At 44.7% G+C, this 20798-nt stretch overlaps 2 protein-coding genes across 2 annotated transcripts in view; both read right to left on the bottom strand.

The window, feature by feature from the left end:
- The window catches only part of sntg2 (syntrophin, gamma 2), a 192237-nt gene that overhangs the window by 22631 nt on the left and 148808 nt on the right, over positions 1–20798 (bottom strand). The gene's annotated exons all lie outside the window — the stretch shown is intronic.
- On the bottom strand, positions 132–15625 carry LOC147246934 (uncharacterized). The gene is made up of 34 exons (XM_086182716.1): positions 15409–15625; positions 15195–15307; positions 14870–14976; positions 13302–13472; positions 13012–13217; positions 12785–12885; positions 12558–12676; positions 12052–12207; positions 11680–11894; positions 11422–11507; positions 11137–11264; positions 9896–10021; positions 9621–9811; positions 9442–9533; positions 8544–8674; positions 8325–8449; positions 7969–8095; positions 6884–7096; positions 6016–6186; positions 5702–5851; positions 5080–5129; positions 4857–4989; positions 4415–4497; positions 4200–4326; positions 3808–3998; positions 3608–3698; positions 3391–3511; positions 2646–2827; positions 2094–2249; positions 1877–2010; positions 1667–1800; positions 1457–1551; positions 739–985; positions 132–554 (listed from the first exon to the last, which is right to left on the bottom strand). Exons 1-34 carry the CDS (start codon positions 15570–15572, stop codon positions 463–465), a joined length of 4728 nt encoding a protein of 1575 aa, XP_086038842.1. The 5' UTR covers positions 15573–15625; the 3' UTR covers positions 132–462.

The raw sequence follows: 20798 nt of genomic DNA, 5'->3' as shown, positions 1-20798 counted from the left end.
AACCACAAATCGTCAGAGATTTCAATGCATCAAAATTTAGGTGTCGTCTGGCGTCCTGGGAGCTTCCACTACGTGTTGAACTGAATCCAAAGAAAGAGACAGAAAACAAAAGCATTTATGCATATAAAGATTTTTATTTATAATAGTAAAAGTATCTTAATTTGAGTAATTTGATATGGTCATTCTTCCCAGTTCAGCCAATAAAACAGCTGAGGAGGATAAAGTGAGCGGCGTCGATTTCCTTCTGCTGCAGAACCGTTTGTTATAATCTGATCAGATTGAGACACACAAGCCGACACCCAGAGAACATGAGGTTGAAAGTTGATAAACATGAAGTGAGATTGTTGTGTAGAAGGCAGTATTAATCAAATACTACTGCACTCCCCGGATGTGAGTGTTACTAAAAACGTCATTGATTACTTCAGAAAATGGCTGATTTGTACCGTCAAGGCAAACACGTATTTAGACTCTGAGTAGCAGCTGCAGCGCTGCCGTTAGCGCAGCCAGGAAGACGGACGCCGTGTGTGGAGCCGCTCCTCCCGACGTAGTTTCACCTAAAAACAGAAAACACACATTCACGATGTGTGTTGATGTGGAAATATTCATCTCACCCATAAGCAAAAATACAGTCTTGACATTTAAGAAATTGTCCAAGCACGACTAGCCTGAAAAACTGTTTGTTTACAGGTGCATGTCAGTCGACGAGTTGAAACACAGAATGAACAGGTCGTATCTCACCCTCAGTGGTATTTCCAGTAGTACTGCCTCCGTTGGCGAGGCCGGGGTCAGCGCCGCTGCTGACAGGCATGGGCTCGCCGCTGCTGGGGGTGGGCGGTTGGGTGGGCAGGATGTTGGTGGTGCTCTGGTCACCCAGCTCATTCAGCTTGGCATTCAGCCACCTACCAACCACCTCATCATCCTTAAACAACTCCAGATCTCTAAATGAGTCCCCCATGAGTCCCTGCACATCATCCACGCTCAAAGCCTGAAGGTTCCAAAGGACACAGCGGCGACATGATCAGACATTTGACCAGGAAACGCGCCCCGGCGAGATGCTCGCAAACAAGAGTAAAAACAGAAGGTGCTGTTGCCCCCTGCTGGAGCAAACCATCCAAGCGCTAACTTTTAGGTCACTGTGATACCATCATGCATTAACCAGCTGTGTGGGAGCTCCTGATCCACGACAGCTGGTACATCCTGTTTAAACCATTCAATTCTGATGTTTCTGTTTTGGCAGTGAAATCATGAAAGTATCAGGCATCAAGCAACGTCAGCGAAGTGTCTAACCGAAGCAGGCTGCCCTTCTACTGGCATTGCCCAATAAATTATGAACACTCAGGATTTTTCAGAATAAAACTCTCAATGATAATAAAGAACAATCCCTGCTAATTATATTACAATAACCAGATGATCCATGACTACCAACCTTTACATTTATCAACACTTTCATACTTACCATGATCACATCAATACTTAGAGAGCGGAAAACGTTGATGTCCATGCCCACACCCTGCTTGGCCAGAAACTGTACATCCGCCAAAGAAGCGCCGCCTACCAAAGTAAAGAGCAGCAATAGAATATTAACCAGCAGACGAGACCAGGCCAGACCGGACTGGACCAGAGCTCCAATCAGAGTTGACAACACAGAGATGGAACAAATTCTTACCCATGCAGGGTTTGGTGAATTTGTAAAAGGTGGTGGGGGTGTCACGGAAATCGCTGAAGGAGGCGTTACAGATCTTGTAAAGGACTCTCTTCTGCTCCAGTGAACATGATGCCAGATCCAGAGCTCTGGTTTTCCTGAACAGAAGGGTCAGAGTGGCCGTCAGTCTCGGTGGCGAGCTGATGCGTCAGACAGCGGCGCGCCCACACCCACCTCATGCTGTCTGCAGTGATGTTCTTCAGAGAACTGACGTCCAGCGAGCAGAGGTTGGAGTCGATGATGTTCAGCTCAGCGTTGCCCAGAGAGTTTCCAGGAGCACTCAGGTACTTGTTGATAACTGCTTTGCTCTAAACGTCCCAGTAAAACCAGTTTAAATGTACCAATTGTAAACATGTACAAGTATAGTTTTCAGAGCCCTTCCACCGTGTACCTTCGCTGGCTCCCACGGTCCGTCCTCAGGGTTCATGAGTGCCTCCAAGGTGTCGATTTGGGTGACGCTCCACCTGGAGATGTCGTCAAATGAGGCCCTACGAGACACGGAACCCAGGAACTGAACCGACTTTTCAGGAACACCTGATGGGAACGCCTGCAAAAACAAAGAACGTATAACTCATAGTTCTGTTAGTTAGTAGAGCCATGATATCTATCTATCTGGAGTGTTTTCTATTTTGTTAAGATACTGTCAAGTCATAAATTCGATTTCACACAAAATAATTTCTGGAAGGGTTAAAATGCCCCATTTACCCTGCGCGGCACATGGAGTTGGTCCAGATGGATTTGAACGTGTCATAATATCTAACGTTATTTTAGGCAGAGATTAAATAATCTGGATTATGACAAAAAAATTGCCTGATTTCATTCAAACTCTTCGTTCCAGTGAAGATGCAAACACCAAGACCAGTGGGACTGATAATCAAACACCAGGATAATCTCATGAAGCTCCCTCCTTCAACAGAAATGCAGTCGAGTGGCGATGACGTACCTGGTTGAGTTTCTTCAGAACGATCTCCTGGAAGTCATCGTCATCCACTTTCTCACAGATGGACTGGAGGTTGTCCCTCAGCACAGGAGCGTCCAGGCAGAGGTCAAACTGCGTCTGGTCGTAGCCGAAGGGGAAGGAGGGGTCGCTGACCGTCACCTGGGTGATGTTGCCCAGCATGCAGCCTTGGGAGTGACAGACAAACCAGTTCAACATCAAAAACTATACTATATGGTAACAGTAAACACGTTTATTATCGCTTGTACACACTTTTTGGCACTTAAAATAAAATTGTTTAAGTTTATAGATCCTTTGTGAACCTTAATATGATGTTTATTACCACAAATAAGACGTCCCTAAGCGTCAGTAACACAAAAATACATTTTAACGACACTTTTATCAACACTCTAATTACTGCTTCACTAACATCTCATAGGATCTTATAAGTGGTTTATGAACCATTAATTAGCTCTTATTACAAGGACCTGAAAGCAATTGTTACCAACTATGGTAGCTTCAATAACACAATTGTTTTATGTCCTATAAGGAATGAAGATGTGTTTCTTCTATCTGACCTGTGACCTCTGCCTAAAAACAAAAAATGAAAAATGTTTCAATTTGGACAGAAGACAAAAAGAAAGCTATAAATTCTCACATCTGAAGCAGGAGCCAATAAATATTTACCGTCTTGCATGGTGATCAACCTCCTACTTCAAGCTACCAGCCATGAGCGCAAAGGTTCTCCTACCTGCTCCTCGCTTGGTCTTGAGGCCGCTGACCTCTCGGAACAGCTTCTTGAGCTTCCTCTTCTCCGTGTGTGACCCCCTCAGTTGGGCCATGAAGGTCTTCAGGAACGTTTTCTTTGTTGGCTGCAAAAAAAAAAAAAGTTGCAGTTTTAAATACAAAGTGGAAAATGTAAATGAGTTAAGGCCGTACATGATTAAAGCTCCAGGTAAAACCCTTACTCTTGTAAACTGGCCCCAGAAGTTTCTTGAGAAATACAGAGTGAGGTTCCAAAGGTTCTCCAGTGTTTCCAGGTTCCAAGTGGAGACATTTCTGAAAGACCAGAGAAAACAATGAACGAGTTCTGCTTAGTTTCAAATGTCTAAACAGCTCTAGCCTTCCTTCAAGGACATAAACCTTCATTCTTTTATCATTTCTGTACCCGTAGTGAGTTTTTCCAGACAGCAGCATCGTCTCCATGGCAACAGCCTGGCTTTCAGTGAAGTTCTTGCAGGTTTTGAGTTTTTCCAGGATCAAGGGATGTGCGTACTGGATCTCAGCGCCACGCAGAGTGCAGACCATGTTGCCCAGCACCTCCATGTTGTCCTTGGTCAGATTCACGCCGTTCATGTCCTTGGAGATAGAAACATTATGTCATCAAAACTGCAGCAGACCCTCTCACATTCATTTGCTTCTTTTTACATGTTTGACATTTACAACCAACTCAAGAAAACTGATTCATGCAGGATTTTACACCTTGTCAGAGTAAAATAATCTGTTGAAGAGGAAGTTTTGATGATTTTTATGTACAAGTATTATTCCCATGCCACTGACCAGGCAGAACCTGGCTTCAGCCAGCAGAAGAGGGCCCTTGTTGAGAATCTTGGAGGGGATGGAGAAGTCAGCGGCACCCAGCGCAGAGAAGTAGGACCTGCAGTTTTCTTCCTTGAAGTCTTCTTTGCTGCATGGAAGAGACGTAAAGATGAAAAGATCAATAAACAAATAAACCCGTCTGAAACAGGAGGTGTATGACAAGAAGGCAAACTGACCTCCAGTACAGGAGCAGGTCTGACGGGTACTCAGTGAAGGTCTGGGACAGATTCTTCCTGACCAGGTTGTACATGCAGGTCAGCTGCAAGAGGGAAGACAAACTCTGTTAAGAGAGCCAGAACGTTTAAAAACTACAAATACTGCGCTATTGTAGTGTCCCTCCACTGATACAGTAACCTGGACCTCTGAACTATGATCATTAAAACCACATTCAGGTCATCTTTAAGTCCCAGTGGATGAGAACAAACAAACAAACAAACAAAGCAAAAACACCTTAGACCACCAGAATAGTTTCACCTCATTTGAGGCAAATAAGAACAAATTCTCTCCAAAGGGTTCCACGGATGGCGTGAGCGCGAAACCCTTTAGAGTCTTTCAGGGTAAGAAATGGATGTCAAACAGGATTGTGATTCAGGTGAGTGGAACATGTGTGGAGCTCACCTGAGATTCCTTCAGCAGCACCTTGGCCCGGCCTGTCCTGGGCCTGCTGGCCCGGATCAGCTTTTCAATGGTGGTGTTTTTCATTTTCTGGACAGACGTGCAGGTGAAGCCTTGCAGCACCGAGGGAGAGAGCCTGTCAGGGAGAATTAAGAGCCACAGCACCAGTGAGCACTCACCCGACACATCAAACCTGAACAAATACTTGAGGCGTTCCTCTACTTACTGCTCAATGTCGAAGTCTGTATCATCAAGATGGTCGAAAAACATTTCAGCCTGAAGGAACAAAGACACGGAGTCTGTTAGTTCACCTGTTGGAGCAACACTGCAGCTGCGGTGCAGCCGGTCACTGGAATACTTTTGTGTACTGCTGATCCTAAAGTTCCACCCAACAAGTGTATTTGACCTTTCAAGTACTCACTAACAGTAGTCTTGAGCTCACAAAGATGTTTTCCCTCCTGGATGACCTCTCAGTGACTCTAGTCTGGTTAGTAAGTGGACCACTGATCATCTGCCTGGATTAAGGAGACCTGGATTACACCAGACGACCACCTGAAGAGTTTCTGGACGGTTTAGCCGTCGTTAGCCGTCAGTCTCCATCAGCCTCAAGCTGAATATATGTGGCAGGCTCCTTCTGCATGCAACGCAGGCAGGAAAAAATCATCTGTGCCTTCTATTACTCCAATTAGTGAGTACTTGGAAGGTTACATACTCTTTCTGGGTGAAGTACCACTTGAATGCTTGATGCACATTGACCCTGATTGACATGTAGCGTGTGTGCCAGGGTTTAAACAGGTTGGTCATCCCTGATGATGTCGCTTGTTTTGGTTTCAGTGATTATTACTGACCTGCTCTGGTGTCCAATCCTTCCTGTTGATCACGCTGACGTTCACGCTGAGGCTCTCAGAAAACACCAGCTGGGACCGCGCAATCTGATTTGCCAGCAAGTCTGGGACATTCTCCACCACTCTGGCTGGGTTTTCATCCACAGACACAATCTACCGGAGAATTACATCCAGTCAAAACCACGAGCCAGTCCAGAGGAGGGACATCGCATCATTTCGCATCCATCAATACCCTTCTGTCTTACACTTGATCAATTCCACTAAACACCATTTGATGGTTGACTTGAGAATCCTGGAGGGCCACGAGGGAACTGTACCTTTTGGACAAAGGCTTGTTTGACCACTTGTGTCGTGCGCAGCATGTGTGAGATGAAGGTTCTGCTCTGAGACACGCTGAGCAACTCAGACGCCGGGATGTTGCTGATGAACCTGGAGGGGAGTCCTGAGAGCAGGGTGCCCAGAGACTCCAGCGAGGATCCACTCTTGATCTGGTTCACACGTGCACATACAGCCACCACTTCAGTTACTTTATTTTAACAACTTATGCAGTTTATTAAACTGTACTTGGCTATAAATTAATATTCCAAATTCAAATTTACAATTGAATTATAAGAAAAATCATTAATAAATACGGATGTTGTGTTTCAGTGGTCCAAGGGTTGCCAAGTAGATTAAGCTGCACTGTTCAAAAACGGTCGGCAACAGAAGCAGCGGTTGCTATCTTTTCCATCAGGATTTGGTGTCCTTTCTATTACGCGTGACTCAGAGCACGGCTGGAGCGCAGCGCCCACCAGACAGATAACGCAAGAACATCTCTAAAGGAAACCGAGCACTTTGCCTTCACTTAAAAAAAAAGTCTTGTCATCAGCTAATATCGGCCTATTAATCATGAATGACAGCCATTTCATTGCTACTACCAACTAATATCAGCCAATATCAGGCAGCTGATTCGTCAGCTGGGCCTTTGCTGATACCGATATGCTAATACTGGCTGATAATCTCAGCAAGCCGATCAGCTGGGCTGGAGCTTTGTCCTCTTGAGGGCTGTGAATGAATAAACCCACTGTGACCTCTTCCTTAGCTTTAATGACTGAGAGCTTCTGAGTTTTCTAGAGAGCAACTGGACCGCTGGAGAGCTCTGACACAGATTATTCTCACGTTACCGTCCATCAGCGGTGCCGTTACCTGGAAGCCTCCAGCTGTCATGCTGCTGATGATTGTTGCGCTCTGCTCCTGGCTCCAGGTGCTGACAGAGCTCAGGGTGGACAGGGAGGAAATCAGCACTGATGGGGAAACTGAAGAGATCTGGCCGGTGCTCAGGCCAGCGCTGGCGCTGTCAAGGATCACGAAGGTCTCGGAGGTGATGGTCTGAATGTTGGAAGCCAGAGCGGCAGAAACCTACAGAACAAATAGAAGATATAATAAGGCAGTGTCATGTGTCAGAGTACAAATATCAACCTGCAACCTGGAGAGAAGCAAAACACCGAGACCCGGGGACCAGGAGAGGAAGTGGACTGAACCAACTGTTGCGGGAACTTCGCCGGCAAAAAACCATCTTGGTGCTTCAACTCTCATAAGACACCTTAAAACACCCTAAAGTTGATGGTCTCCTCACATCTGCTGAGCAACTGGTAACAGGTGTCCTATATGGAAGGCTGTGACTGTTCATTCTTCATAACGAATGATTTTATTGTTCTCTAAAACAGAGCACCTGACTAACTGGGCTGTTTCCAAATGCAACTTTGTAAAAACGTACTGAACTGAAAAAGGTTGAATACTTCATCAGATTTTTTTATGACATATTGTGTTGAACTCCTGAATAGGGAATAATCCTTCAAGAATGTTATGGTTCAAAATCAAGATGTCGTATATTACTGAATCAATCATTATACGGCAATATGAGCGATTCAGTGGCTCAGGTGACAGGATGAACCCTCGCCAGTGAAAGCAACTTCTTCTCCCCATTTTCATGTTTTCTCGTTGTTTGTCTGTCAAACGTACATGAGCATGATTCCTCTGGACCACACAGCCATTCCCCCCTCAAACTCAGCCTCTGTCCAGCTGCCTCTGATAAACCCTTCACTATGTAAAAGACTGGCTTGTCACCTAAACAATGTGAGCAGTAATTGCAGACTCAGCTTATCCCATGAAACAGGATGGTTTTTAAAATTTGACTTTTAAAAGGACAAACGACCTCATTCAAATGTCTAAATCTGTGTTTTATCCTTTGGATTTAAAACCTGAACTCTTGTGATTGAGAACACCGGTACCTCAGGGTTTTCTGTTCTGTTGCAGAACCTCTTCAGCTCGTCCAGGATGTGGAAGGTATCGGCTTCGGTGACAGAAGTATACACTGAGCTGGGGATCTCAGAGGAACACTGGACGATGCCAGGGAGCCTGGATGGACAGGGATAGAGCCGTCAGCCTCATATCAAACATAGAAGCTCTAAAACAGCTAAAACGTCACTCGTCCCTTCCACTAAAGACACACGACGAGGCCTGGAGCCTGATGAAGAGCGTGATGATGATGAGGATCTACAGCTGACAACGTGTGCTCAGTCTCTCTGGACTAAAGCGTGTGCTCAGCCACACGCCGTCCAGGTTGAAGTGGTGGGTGGAGACTCACATCAGTGGGCTGAAGTTGGGATTGAACTTGAAAAGCTGTGAGATGTAGTAGTTGGTGACATCTTTGTGGATCACTTTGTTGTTAAACAGCTCCAGGTTGGCCTGGTCCTCCAGGAACACCAGGCTCTGCAACATGAGAAAAAAACAAAAATATGTCAGTCTTTACTAATAAAAGCAAAGTGGAGTCATTCCTGCTGAACAACCGAGACGAGCTGCACACCTGACTGGTGGAAACAAAGCTGGTGATATCCTCCAGGGTGAGATAGGTCACGAAGCTGCCAACGTAATTCACAAACCAGGCGGTGGAGTTCAAGTCTGCATCACTGGCACTGTAGCATGGGACTCCAGAGTCTGTCCAGAGGAAAGAAGCGCTGACTGCAAACACGGACGTTTTGCCCGACTGGCATTCCAGCCATCGCATCAGGCCTCAATTTACCTGAATTACTTTATTTTTTGACAACTTTTTAAAGTGCTTTTAGTCCCAACATTTTAACACAAATCTTTACCGTCTACTGCTTCTATTTGAAAAACAAGCATGTTACTTTTACAGATGAATACTTCCTGTATGTTCCAGAGTGGGATGACACGTATGTTCTACCAAGAACAAGACGAGTAGAGTTTCACTGAGCAGCTGCATCGTCTCAGAGATGTACGGCACATAGGACACTTTGTGATATAATATTTTATCAACAGTATTACTGTTATGGTATTTGATAGTTTTTGAATATTGATAGTGTATAAAGAGTTTTTGACCCCATTCTTGAGTACAAGAAGTGCACTTCTTTCCTTTTACATGAGTTTATAGTCTGAATCAGTGCATTTACTTCTACCAGTCATTTTTACGTGAATACGTGTACATCGACTTGAGTAATGAATGTGTATCTTTGCCACATCTGTAATTCAATTATTCATAATAAGTGAGAATGCATTAAACCCTGAACAAAGCCCAGATATACTGAGTGGGTTCTGGTACAGAATATACTAGTACACATACTACTATAGGTACTCGTGAGGATTATTCTGGACAAGTGGGTGGAGTCTTCTCCACCTGGTCTAGTCTCTTCTCTCCACATTTACTAACCATTCAACAAGAACACTTCCTCAAACATGCATCTTACCACTTCTCAAGTAGGAGCTGATGGTGGCGTACACATCACTCTGCTGGAGGTCAGTGCCATTGTAGGAGAAGTTTGATCCCATGACAGAGACACTGTTGAGGAGGAAACCAGACGTGTGTGTGTCATGACCTGTGACCGCATCACTGTTGGTCATTCACACTGTAAAAAAAAAGACTTACAGTTTCTGGAAGGAAAGACATGAAGCGTTCTGCACTTGGGTGGAGCTGATGAGGCTCTTGTTGAGGAATCTGAGATAGGTCCTCAATCTCAGATCGAACCAATAATCAACCTCAGATTTGATGTTGCTGCTCAGTGCCAAGGGCCAAACGCAGGGCAGGGTCGCCATCTTTACATCATCTGGAAGATCCTCCTGATGGCATATAGATGCATACAATCAGTGAATAGATAGATGAGTTAATATATGTAATATGGGTGAGTCAGAGAAGGGACGCACAGATTCTAGGAAGGCAGGAGTGTTGTTGTAGTTGTGGAAGATGATGCAGATGTCAGCGTCATGACTGATGGCACCAGGCTGACTGAGGAGCAGACGCAGCTCCGAGGGGGTGATGGTGCTCAGGAGCTGAAAACGACAGTTACAATCACGGCTTGTCCATTTTTACCACCAACTTTCATCCATCCATCCATCCATCTATCTTCTTCTGCTTAGCCGGGGTTGGGTCAAGGGGGGCAGCAGCCTAAGCAGAGAGAGACCCAGACTTCCATCTCCCCAGCTACTTCATCCAGCTCCTCACAGGGATCCCGAGGCGTTCCCAGGCCAGCTCAGAGACATGGTCCCTCCAGTGTATCCTGAGTCTTTCCTGAGGCCTCCTGCTGCTCGGACATGCCCTTAACAACTCCCCAGGGAGGTGCTGGGAGGCATCCTCACCAGATACCCAAGCCCCCTCATCTGACTCCTCTCGATGTGGAGGAGCAGCGGCTCTACTCTGAGCGTCTCCTGGATGATGGACCTTCTCACCCTGTCTCTAGGGGACAGCCTAGCCACCCCCTGGAGGAAACTCATTTTACTCATTACCCAGAGCTCACGACTGCAGGTGAGGGTTGGAACGTGGATCGACTGGTGAACCGAGAGCTTTTTCTCTCAGCTCAGCTCCCTCTTCACCGTGACGGGCCGATGCAGAGTCCACATCACCGTAGACGCCGCACCAACCCACCTGTCAATCTCATGATCTGTCTCTTCCTTGCTCGTGTACAAGACCCCAAGGTACTTGAACTCCTCTACTTAGAGCAGAAATCTAATAACATAAATTTCAATAACATTTAAATGCCTTGAAAGGAATTTTCACAACCATAAAACGAAAGTCAATCATGATGAAATGAAATATACCAGTGTACATTTAACAAGCTACATGGCTTCATATCCAAAATGTATATTTTCTCTTTAATATGCAGGTCCTTGTGAAGAATATTTCCACAAGTTTTAAACAAATTTCTGGCTTTGTTTCCTGTCGTACATTTTTCCTGGCCTGAAAATTGCTACTCACAAATTCAGTGACTCTTATCAGTGACGTTATTAATTCTGTATGATGGGCAGTTTATGCTGCTGGGGCAGTAGATTGTCTGTGGGCTTCCGTATAAACCTTGGACATTGTACATATGGGATAAGTGATAGTAACTTATGTCTTCCTTTCAACCTCTGTGTTTGGGCAAAGAATTTATAAAACTCTGAAAATGTACCTCTGCTGTGCCTGTTGGTGGTAAAAGAGATATGAAAGTGAACACGTCTGGAAAGCCAAAACTCAGGAAAACCTCCTCCAGATAGATGTAGAAGCTGCCGCCACGGTAACACTTGAGGGGTGTCTGACCTGTTTCAAACACAAAGGAAATCAGCGTCCATTTCAAGACAGAAGGGTAACATTAGAACACGTTTTTGGGAAAAAAAGTTTTCATTTTCGCTTTGATTAAAAAAATGCCTTCCCATTTGGTCCTGGATGTGTCATTGTCAGACTTCATGGTACCAACCTGTAAGGGTGGCCAGGATGTTTTTGAAGATCTCTTGGTGGGTTTCCTTGCTGAATGCCGAGTGCAGTGTGTCCAATAATGAAATCCTAAAGTCAGAATAGTGTTAGGCTGAAGCTCTATGAAATAAAAATAAAATGTATAAATATAAAAGTGGCCATCACTTCATTTGGTACCCAACTTGCTTTGCATTTCACTTTTTTGTCTGCTGATCACTGACAGAATCCCTCAAACTCTCAACATGAGTGCAGAAGTTCTTACAGTTCTTGAAAGCTTTCACAACTCCTGTTCTTCACCATGTCAAATAATGGTGCCACCAGGTCAGAGGGCACGTTGACGAGGAGGGGTCTCAGTCGGACCTGGAGCCAGATCTGGAACTTGGTGTCATTGATGGCAGAAGAGGACAGCTTTCCACTGTCGATCACTGCCTGGAGGAAGGCGGATTTCTCCTCCTCTGTGTAGGCGGCTGGGTTGGTCTGGGGGATTTTGACATGGTGTCAGGAAGAGTTTGACAGACACAGTAAACGTCAACATATCACTTCTGAATCACAATACCATCTATGGGTCATCTATCTCACAAAACACTTTGATTTGAGTTGAGGGGAAAGATCACCTACGTAATGCTTACAGTACCTCAATGGCCGGGGAGACCACGTCAAAGAAAGCGGCGTAGTCATCAGGGTTGACGGCTGTCATGATTTTGGTTACATCCTGCGCTCCCTTTAGCTGTGTTGGAGTGGCTGCAAGCTGGGCCAGCTGATCTGGGGTAAGAAGATCTGCAACCTCCACCTAAAAGTGACAGCAGCATTTCAGGATGTGAACACCAACAGTTGGACATGTGGCTTGCAGTTCTTTGTTTAGGTTAAGCGTTTCACATTGACACCACCAAACTGTGAGGCAATGTGTGTCATTCCTCAGTTGAGATCACATGACATGGTGTCACTTTAAAACCCATCTTCATGACCCTCTTGTTCTTGCTAGTGCGCTAGCTTGTTTGGGTATATATTGAATAAGCAGATTGTCAAGCAGCTACTATTTGCTTTCTGTTTCCTGGGACCAGAGCTCGTCAAAGGGAGGGGAGACGACCCTGTGAGTTTTCACTTAAACATCAGGACATAACATCGTCAGAATAATCTTACCCCATTGAAGTCATTCTTCAGGGTTACAAAATCAATGAATGAGGCATGCACATGGAACTGTCCGAAGTTGTCTTCAAGCCAGCGTCTGTCATCATTTACAGATTCAACACAGGATAAACCTAAAAATAACAATATTGAATATTTAAAATGACCTCGCCATATTGAAGATTAGCATGAATGATGGCACACTCATCAATAAAAGATATGAATGAAGCCATCAATGTTACCTGAGGAAGATTGCCTCTGCAGATAATCTCTGGAGAATGTGAAAACCTGTCGGGTCTGCTTTGTGGAGAGTTGGGTGAAAATGTTGTTGCATCCCTTGACGCTGTGAGTACAAAGCATTGATACTCAGCTGACTTGGATGGGAAACGTACAGTTGCACTCTGCTTCCATTTGCCTTTTTTAGATTCTTGTAGTGAATTTGGTGAAGAGAAATTAGAATTTTACTCACATTTCTTGATAGGAGTTACAAGTGACATTTCTTGGAATACTTTCAAATGTGTTTGAGTTCAAGCTTGGAAGGAACAGTCGCAGGTAGACCTGGAACCACAACTTGAATCCCTCAGGATCAAGTGTGTTTAGTTTTGGGCCAAGTGCAGTTAGGGTTCGATTTAGAATGGTGTCTCGCACACTTGAATCAATTGTTGTCAGGTTTTTCTGGAAGAGATGAAAAAAATAATAATAACTATATGTCTATTTTGACAGCAACAATGTGCATCTAATGGCAGTTAAGATATTTACCTCTGTAGCACCACGAACAAATCCATCAAAGAAGGATTCAAGGTCTTCCAGACGTGATGGAGCAGTAAGCTCCGCGAACACAAGCCTTGTAAGGGTTTCATTCGACAGGTTGTCTGCATCAAGAAGCAAGGCAGCTTGTTGTCGTGAAGACAGGGATCCGAGTGATGTCACCTAAGAGGGGGAAATGACACAAAATGAACATGTGATGAATAAAACTGTAACAACTACTACATGTGTGATGGAAAGAAGAAAATACCACAAAGCAAAACAATAAAAGCCACATTAGGCCCCTGGACTGAGACTCAGCCATGTTTAAAGGCTGAAACTGCTTGAAGAATTTTTCTTTTCCAGACTTTAATTTTAAGATTTTTAAACATGGAAAAGTATGGGGGAATGTACAGAAGCTTCCAGAACATACAGTGAAGGGCTGAGTCTGCATTTAATCAATGGTAAACCGCTAAATGAGCCAGACTGTGACAATTCAATAATTCTGTCGTGTATTACATATTCTGCCAATGTGAAACACTACTCGACAACTCGAAGTTCAATTCTTGCATCTTTCTCACTGATTATTAACACCTTTAGGGAAACTGTAGCTGTGCAAATGCTACAAATGACCATTTTAGCAACAATAGAGAGGAACGGGGGTAACAGTTAGACTTGGTTGCATCATTGGTTTTTTACATTAAGGATAAATGGCTGATTTCCTGATTGATAATTTACTGTAAACCGTCACTGACTGTACACGGTCCTGCTCAGGGTTTCGGATCATATTTATGGATGGTTGTTCAACTCTGCAGATCCTTGGCTGGATGCCAGACAGTCCTAAAGTGGTTTGTCATTAATTTTGCTGACCTGATTCACTAGATTTAATCGAGTGATTTTAATGTAAGTGAGCAAAATCTTTGCAACATCTTTTTTTTTGTTCCTGGTGCTTCTGAGCTTTTCTCTCCCGGATACTAAGGCTGAAGTAGTGTGACTTTATTTGAGCTGTTGTGATTCTGTTCTTTCTATCATGGCTGTGCTGATACACAAAACTAGTTTGAAAGACCAGTGCGATTTGTTACAACGACAAGAATAGATAATAAAAATGTTTATGATGTATAAACTTGTGGACAATGAAGCCTAAAATTAAGTTTAATTTGGATATTCAACATCAAGATATAACTAGCATATTCAGTTAAATTGAGCTGTGGAATTATTTTGATGGTGTTATTGATGTGAATGCCAAATACTTAAATTTAAAAAATGATACAATTAAATTGAGACTCTTGCATTTATGGTTATAAACAATTTCTTCAGTATATTTGAAAAAACAACATACCACCTGATTCTGAATACACAATAAAAATGGAAATTGCGAATATGGTTTAAAAAAAATGCGAATTGATTTACTCGATTATTCAAAATATAGAAGTTTTATTGTGGGTCTGTCGAAAGCTCTAACCAGACATGTGAAATCCTATACCCTCTGGCTTTGAAAACCCACGCCCATGCGCTGACATCTCAACTTCTGAATAATGTGCTGCTGTCATCAAGGACGCTTGCTACCGAAACATGTGACCTACCACAGAGAGGTTGAAGACTTTGAGCTCAGAGTATGTGGTGTACTCGGAAAAGGGACCCAAGTTTTCTTCAATCCATTCGCCATCATTCTGAATCGCCTGCCGGCAAACTGAGGAATGCAGAGGGACGTTAGCGTGAGTACAATGTGCCGCCATTATTTTCCATGAATTCACATGGAATCAGACAAGTGACAGTTAACATTTGCCGTCATGTAGGCATACTTACTCCCAAATTTCGGTCAAATTCATGGATAAACCCTCCACCCCACCACCACCACCACCACCACCAAACGCAATCTGGTGGCACAGTTTACTGTGTCAGCCCTACCTGGCTTGTTGATGGTGCTTCCAGATTTCACCAGGTAGTCCAGCAGGACAACTGTGATTCCTTGTCGTCTCTGCAACGGCATTGCAAGGAAAGCTCTGGCCAGCCCTCTGACCCTAGAAAGGATAAAAAATTGAAAACGTTCTTACCCATCCGCTCAATAACATGCTGTGCTTTTCAGCAATGCAGTCCCTCATGCCTTTGAGACACTACTCACACCACATGGTAGTTTGTGCAGTTTATGGTTGAGGTGGCATTTATCAGCATCATTGGTGTGAAACTTGGGAGGACAGGAGTCAGTTTCCGGTCGAACCACATGAACCAGTCGCTCTCCTTGAATTCGCTGAAATGGGGACTGATGATAGCGAAGGTCTTATTCATCACAGCATCTCTCACAGCAGGTTGGAATTTAGGCACCTGTCAAAGTAAACCAAGAAAGGATTAATACACTTCCCAATGCCCCTGTTATAGGCACTCCGTGCATTATTGGCTCGCAACCACGCAAAATTGCTGGACAGAGCAAAATGATATATTTGTCAAGACAGAATCCCTTTGCAAGTGCTGACTAACGTAGATGGAGAAGCCCACGTTTGTCCTCTTTTCACCAGTGACAAGCAGTAGCCTACCCGCTCATTTATAGTCAGTTCTGTGAGGAAATCATCCAGGTTGTCCAGAGCATTGCCCTTCTCAAGTTGCTCAAACAAAATGCCCATCTGCGTTGTATCGTTCAAGGCCCCATTGATCAGTGCCAACTGTGCCAACTGAGTAGGGGTGAGGTCTTCCAGCGCCTCGTCCTACGAAACAGAATCAGAATGAAATGAAACAGAAGCAGTTGCTGGACCATTGGCAGACGCGTCAGCTTGGACATGGATGCTACGACTGCTGTTGAAACTTACAACTGAGAAGTCTGGGTTTAGGGCTTGCAAATCCTGCAGGGTTGCAAAACTGGAGAAGTTGCCAAGGTTTACCTCCAGCCAGTCACTACTATCTGTGGTGGATGACACACAGCCAGGATCTGCGAAAGAGACAGAAGCAAAGATGTTTGCGGGATGCTCCCACCATATACAATCAGGATGACACCAAGTTGAGCTTAATTATGCACCTTTACCTGGTAAGTCATTTCTCGAAAGGAATGTCTTGATGAAGTAAGTGAAGACCATTTCCTTGCGTTCTTTGTCCATGAATGCCGCTTGGCTGTTGAATGCCTGAATGCTAAAAAAAAAAAAAAAAAAAATCACAGAGAAGGTTTTTAAAAATCTAACAAGTAGAAAACTGTCGCTTCCACTGTAATCTTCTTCCCACGCTTCAGGTTCAGAAAACTTTATTCATCCCCTTGGGGTGAGGGAGGCAATTAAGGGAGCGGAGAGCGGTACAGTACATCACATAAGTAGATTACGTGAGCTGAAAAATAAACCACGTTATTTGCTTACACAGTCTGGTACGTCTGGCAGCTGAAGTTCTTGAAACTGAGGCAGACAAGGAAGTTTGGAGAGGGAGAAGCCAAAAGTGGACCAAGCTTTGTCTTGAACCAGCTGCTGACAAAGTTCTCATCCTGAAGTTGTGTCTGGTTGAAATTGGCAATTACCACCTCTCCAAGAGCCTCAAGAACATGCGACAAGGCTGGGTTGCTGCTTTGGGGGGCCTAAAAATCGCAAAGAATATGTTGATTTGATGCCCAAACAAGAAAACCCAAAGATTTCAAATTGTGGAACTGGCTTTACCATGCTGGCAAATGACAAAAGAGCCTGGTCGTGAGCTTCAGATGCTTTTTGGAAGAGAAGCTTCCAGACCACTACAGGGTATGACTTTCGGCTTCCCAGTGAGCAATCCGTCACTTTCACCACGTTGCTGGGTGTGAGATGTTTTGCCTTGGAAGAAATCAAACGAGTGAGAAAAGTCTTTCAGAACATGGGCATTTTTCCCCCTCAGGAGAGCACCATAGCAAAGGCTAAATGTCTTTCTTCCCTCCCTGGTTTGATTAAAGCATTCTTACAGAGGAACAGGCATGCTCTGTGACGCTGAAAGTGCACAGGGTTTCAGATGAATGGCTCGTAGAGTCCAGCTTGGAGCTGTGGAGAGGGACACAAAAGGAAACCATTGTGATCTCTGTGAGATTGTACTAAATGGTTGTAGCTAGGCAGACTCTCCAGTGACCACAGCATACCTATCAACCGCAGCACAGATGAGATCCTCTGTGAAAAGATAATGTTGGTGTGTTAGAAATAGTAACTCCAGAGAGCCATTTTGCTATCAATCTTGACATGTCTCATATTTCGCAAACTCACCATCGACTGGGGTCGGCTTGCACTGGGGACAGGCAAAGCATAGTTGTTACTCTTGCGGGGAAATGTACTTAAACGTTTGATTAGTTTACTGCAACCTCCTTAGCAGAGTTACTGTGCCAAGGGAATTTCCTATGAATTTCAACATGCACGGTGTCATCCGTGTCATAGATCCATAGAAGTGGTCTTACCTCAGAGGAGTCTGGAAGTGGACATTCTGTAAGAGAGGAAAGCCAATATGAGCGCAAGATCAAAACAAAGGTGACACCGCAGCCCCCCCCCCCCCATCTGCTTTTGGAAAGGACTTTGTCATGTGCGCCTTCTGCCACTTACCTGGGAATAGCTCCTTGAGCAACTGGATGCTTGATCTCACACCATCTGAGAGGTGCAGTGGCAGGACTGTCAAACTTTGGCGAAGACCAATGAGTCTGTCAGGAGAAAAGAGCGGTTATTGTGACAGGTCTGGAGCCAGAGTTTCACATCCGGTATCACCAATTTCTCTTTCCACAGACTTGATAATGATTGTCTCTTACATGGCCTTGAAGGATGAACAACTGATGGAACTTGGGATCACCCGCAAAGAGCCAGGCTGAAGGCTCGGCATCACAGGAGCCAAATTATTCTGGAACCACCTCTCAAAGTCTTCAGGCTCAAAGTTTTCAATTTCAGGAGCGAGGGCGGTCAATGTCAGGTTTAAGATGGTGTCCCGTCTCTCTGTATTTGGGATGAAGCTGGTGTTTGTCTGGAAATAAAGGAATCAATGTTTTAGTTCAGCAGGACATTTTTGCCTTCTGGAATCATCGTGGAATGGGAGGAGCCAGTTTGCTGTCACACCTTCAGTGTTATCAGCAGTATCACGCAAGGCATTATAGGCATCAATTCATTCAACAGATCTATCCGAAATGATCAGTGTGAGTCAAATACTGGCCCCTTTCTGGCTTCTGAAAGCATTCCCTGAGTCCAGAACCAGGCGCACGTGGCTCATTTCAAGGCCAACTTCATGGGTGAATGTGGCAATTTCAGAGCAAAGCATTCACCTGCTTGTTGATGGTTGTCAACTCCTGGAAAAACTCATCAAGCTGGTCAGAGTCAGGGGACTCTGTCAAGCTCTCGAACACCTCGCGTACAAGCTCCTCATCATCTAAGCCCTTAATATCTTCATCCAGGATCAGCTCAGCCTTCTGCCTTGGTGACAGGGAATCCACAACTTCCACCTGATGACACAAATAAAGCAGATGTGTGAAATCCTATACCCTCTGGCTTTGCAAACCCACGCCCATGCGCTGACATCTCAACTTCTGAATAATGTGCTGCTGTCATCAAGGACGCTTGCTACCGAAACATGTGACCTACCACAGAGAGGTTGAAGACTTTGAGCTCAGAGTATGTGGTGTACTCGGAAAAGGGACCCAAGTTTTCTTCAATCCATTCGCCATCATTCTGAATCGCCTGCCGGCAAACTGAGGAATGCAGAGGGACGTTAGCGTGAGTACAATGTGCCGCCATTATTTTCCATGAATTCACATGGAATCAGACAAGTGACAGTTAACATTTGCCGTCATGTAGGCATACTTACTCCCAAATTTCGGTCAAATTCATGGATAAACCCTCCACCCCACCACCACCACCACCACCACCAAACGCAATCTGGTGGCACAGTTTACTGTGTCAGCCCTACCTGGCTTGTTGATGGTGCTTCCAGATTTCACCAGGTAGTCCAGCAGGACAACTGTGATTCCTTGTCGTCTCTGCAACGGCATTGCAAGGAAAGCTCTGGCCAGCCCTCTGACCCTAGAAAGGATAAAAAATTGAAAACGTTCTTACCCATCCGCTCAATAACATGCTGTGCTTTTCAGCAATGCAGTCCCTCATGCCTTTGAGACACTACTCACACCACATGGTAGTTTGTGCAGTTTATGGTTGAGGTGGCATTTATCAGCATCATTGGTGTGAAACTTGGGAGGACAGGAGTCAGTTTCCGGTCGAACCACATGAACCAGTCGCTCTCCTTGAATTCGCTGAAATGGGGACTGATGATAGCGAAGGTCTTATTCATCACAGCATCTCTCACAGCAGGTTGGAATTTAGGCACCTGTCAAAGTAAACCAAGAAAGGATTAATACACTTCCCAATGCCCCTGTTATAGGCACTCCGTGCATTATTGGCTCGCAACCACGCAAAATTGCTGGACAGAGCAAAATGATATATTTGTCAAGACAGAATCCCTTTGCAAGTGCTGACTAACGTAGATGGAGAAGCCCACGTTTGTCCTCTTTTCACCAGTGACAAGCAGTAGCCTACCCGCTCATTTATAGTCAGTTCTGTGAGGAAATCATCCAGGTTGTCCAGAGCATTGCCCTTCTCAAGTTGCTCAAACAAAATGCCCATCTGCGTTGTATCGTTCAAGGCCCCATTGATCAGTGCCAACTGTGCCAACTGAGTAGGGGTGAGGTCTTCCAGCGCCTCGTCCTACGAAACAGAATCAGAATGAAATGAAACAGAAGCAGTTGCTGGACCATTGGCAGACGCGTCAGCTTGGACATGGATGCTACGACTGCTGTTGAAACTTACAACTGAGAAGTCTGGGTTTAGGGCTTGCAAATCCTGCAGGGTTGCAAAACTGGAGAAGTTGCCAAGGTTTACCTCCAGCCAGTCACTACTATCTGTGGTGGATGACACACAGCCAGGATCTGCGAAAGAGACAGAAGCAAAGATGTTTGCGGGATGCTCCCACCATATACAATCAGGATGACACCAAGTTGAGCTTAATTATGCACCTTTACCTGGTAAGTCATTTCTCGAAAGGAATGTCTTGATGAAGTAAGTGAAGACCATTTCCTTGCGTTCTTTGTCCATGAATGCCGCTTGGCTGTTGAATGCCTGAATGCTAAAAAAAAAAAAAAAAAAAATCACAGAGAAGGTTTTTAAAAATCTAACAAGTAGAAAACTGTCGCTTCCACTGTAATCTTCTTCCCACGCTTCAGGTTCAGAAAACTTTATTCATCCCCTTGGGGTGAGGGAGGCAATTAAGGGAGCGGAGAGCGGTACAGTACATCACATAAGTAGATTACGTGAGCTGAAAAATAAACCACGTTATTTGCTTACACAGTCTGGTACGTCTGGCAGCTGAAGTTCTTGAAACTGAGGCAGACAAGGAAGTTTGGAGAGGGAGAAGCCAAAAGTGGACCAAGCTTTGTCTTGAACCAGCTGCTGACAAAGTTCTCATCCTGAAGTTGTGTCTGGTTGAAATTGGCAATTACCACCTCTCCAAGAGCCTCAAGAACATGCGACAAGGCTGGGTTGCTGCTTTGGGGGGCCTAAAAAT

Source organism: Aulostomus chinensis, chromosome 17 (genome assembly GCF_037954235.1).
Source record: "Aulostomus chinensis isolate RoL2024-O1b breed Wild chromosome 17, RoL_Achi_v1.0, whole genome shotgun sequence".
Taxonomy (NCBI): Eukaryota; Metazoa; Chordata; class Actinopteri; order Syngnathiformes; family Aulostomidae; genus Aulostomus; species Aulostomus chinensis.
The sequence above is the reverse complement of the archived record's forward strand: the minus strand, read 5'-3'. Positions and strand labels throughout refer to the sequence as shown.

Bases quoted from the DNA above. Each gene is read 5' to 3' on its own strand.
- LOC147246934 (XM_086182716.1), bottom strand. From the start codon at position 15,572: ATGAATAAGACCTTCGCTATCATCAGTCCCCATTTCAGCGAATTCAAG. The intron at 5,852-6,015 runs GTACAGTTCCCT...ATTCTCCGGTAG, and splicing joins AACAAGCCTTTGTCCAAAAG to ATTGTGTCTGTGGATGAAAA. The intron at 5,130-5,701 runs GTCAGTAATAAT...TTGTTCCTTCAG, and splicing joins AGGATTGGACACCAGAGCAG to GCTGAAATGTTTTTCGACCA.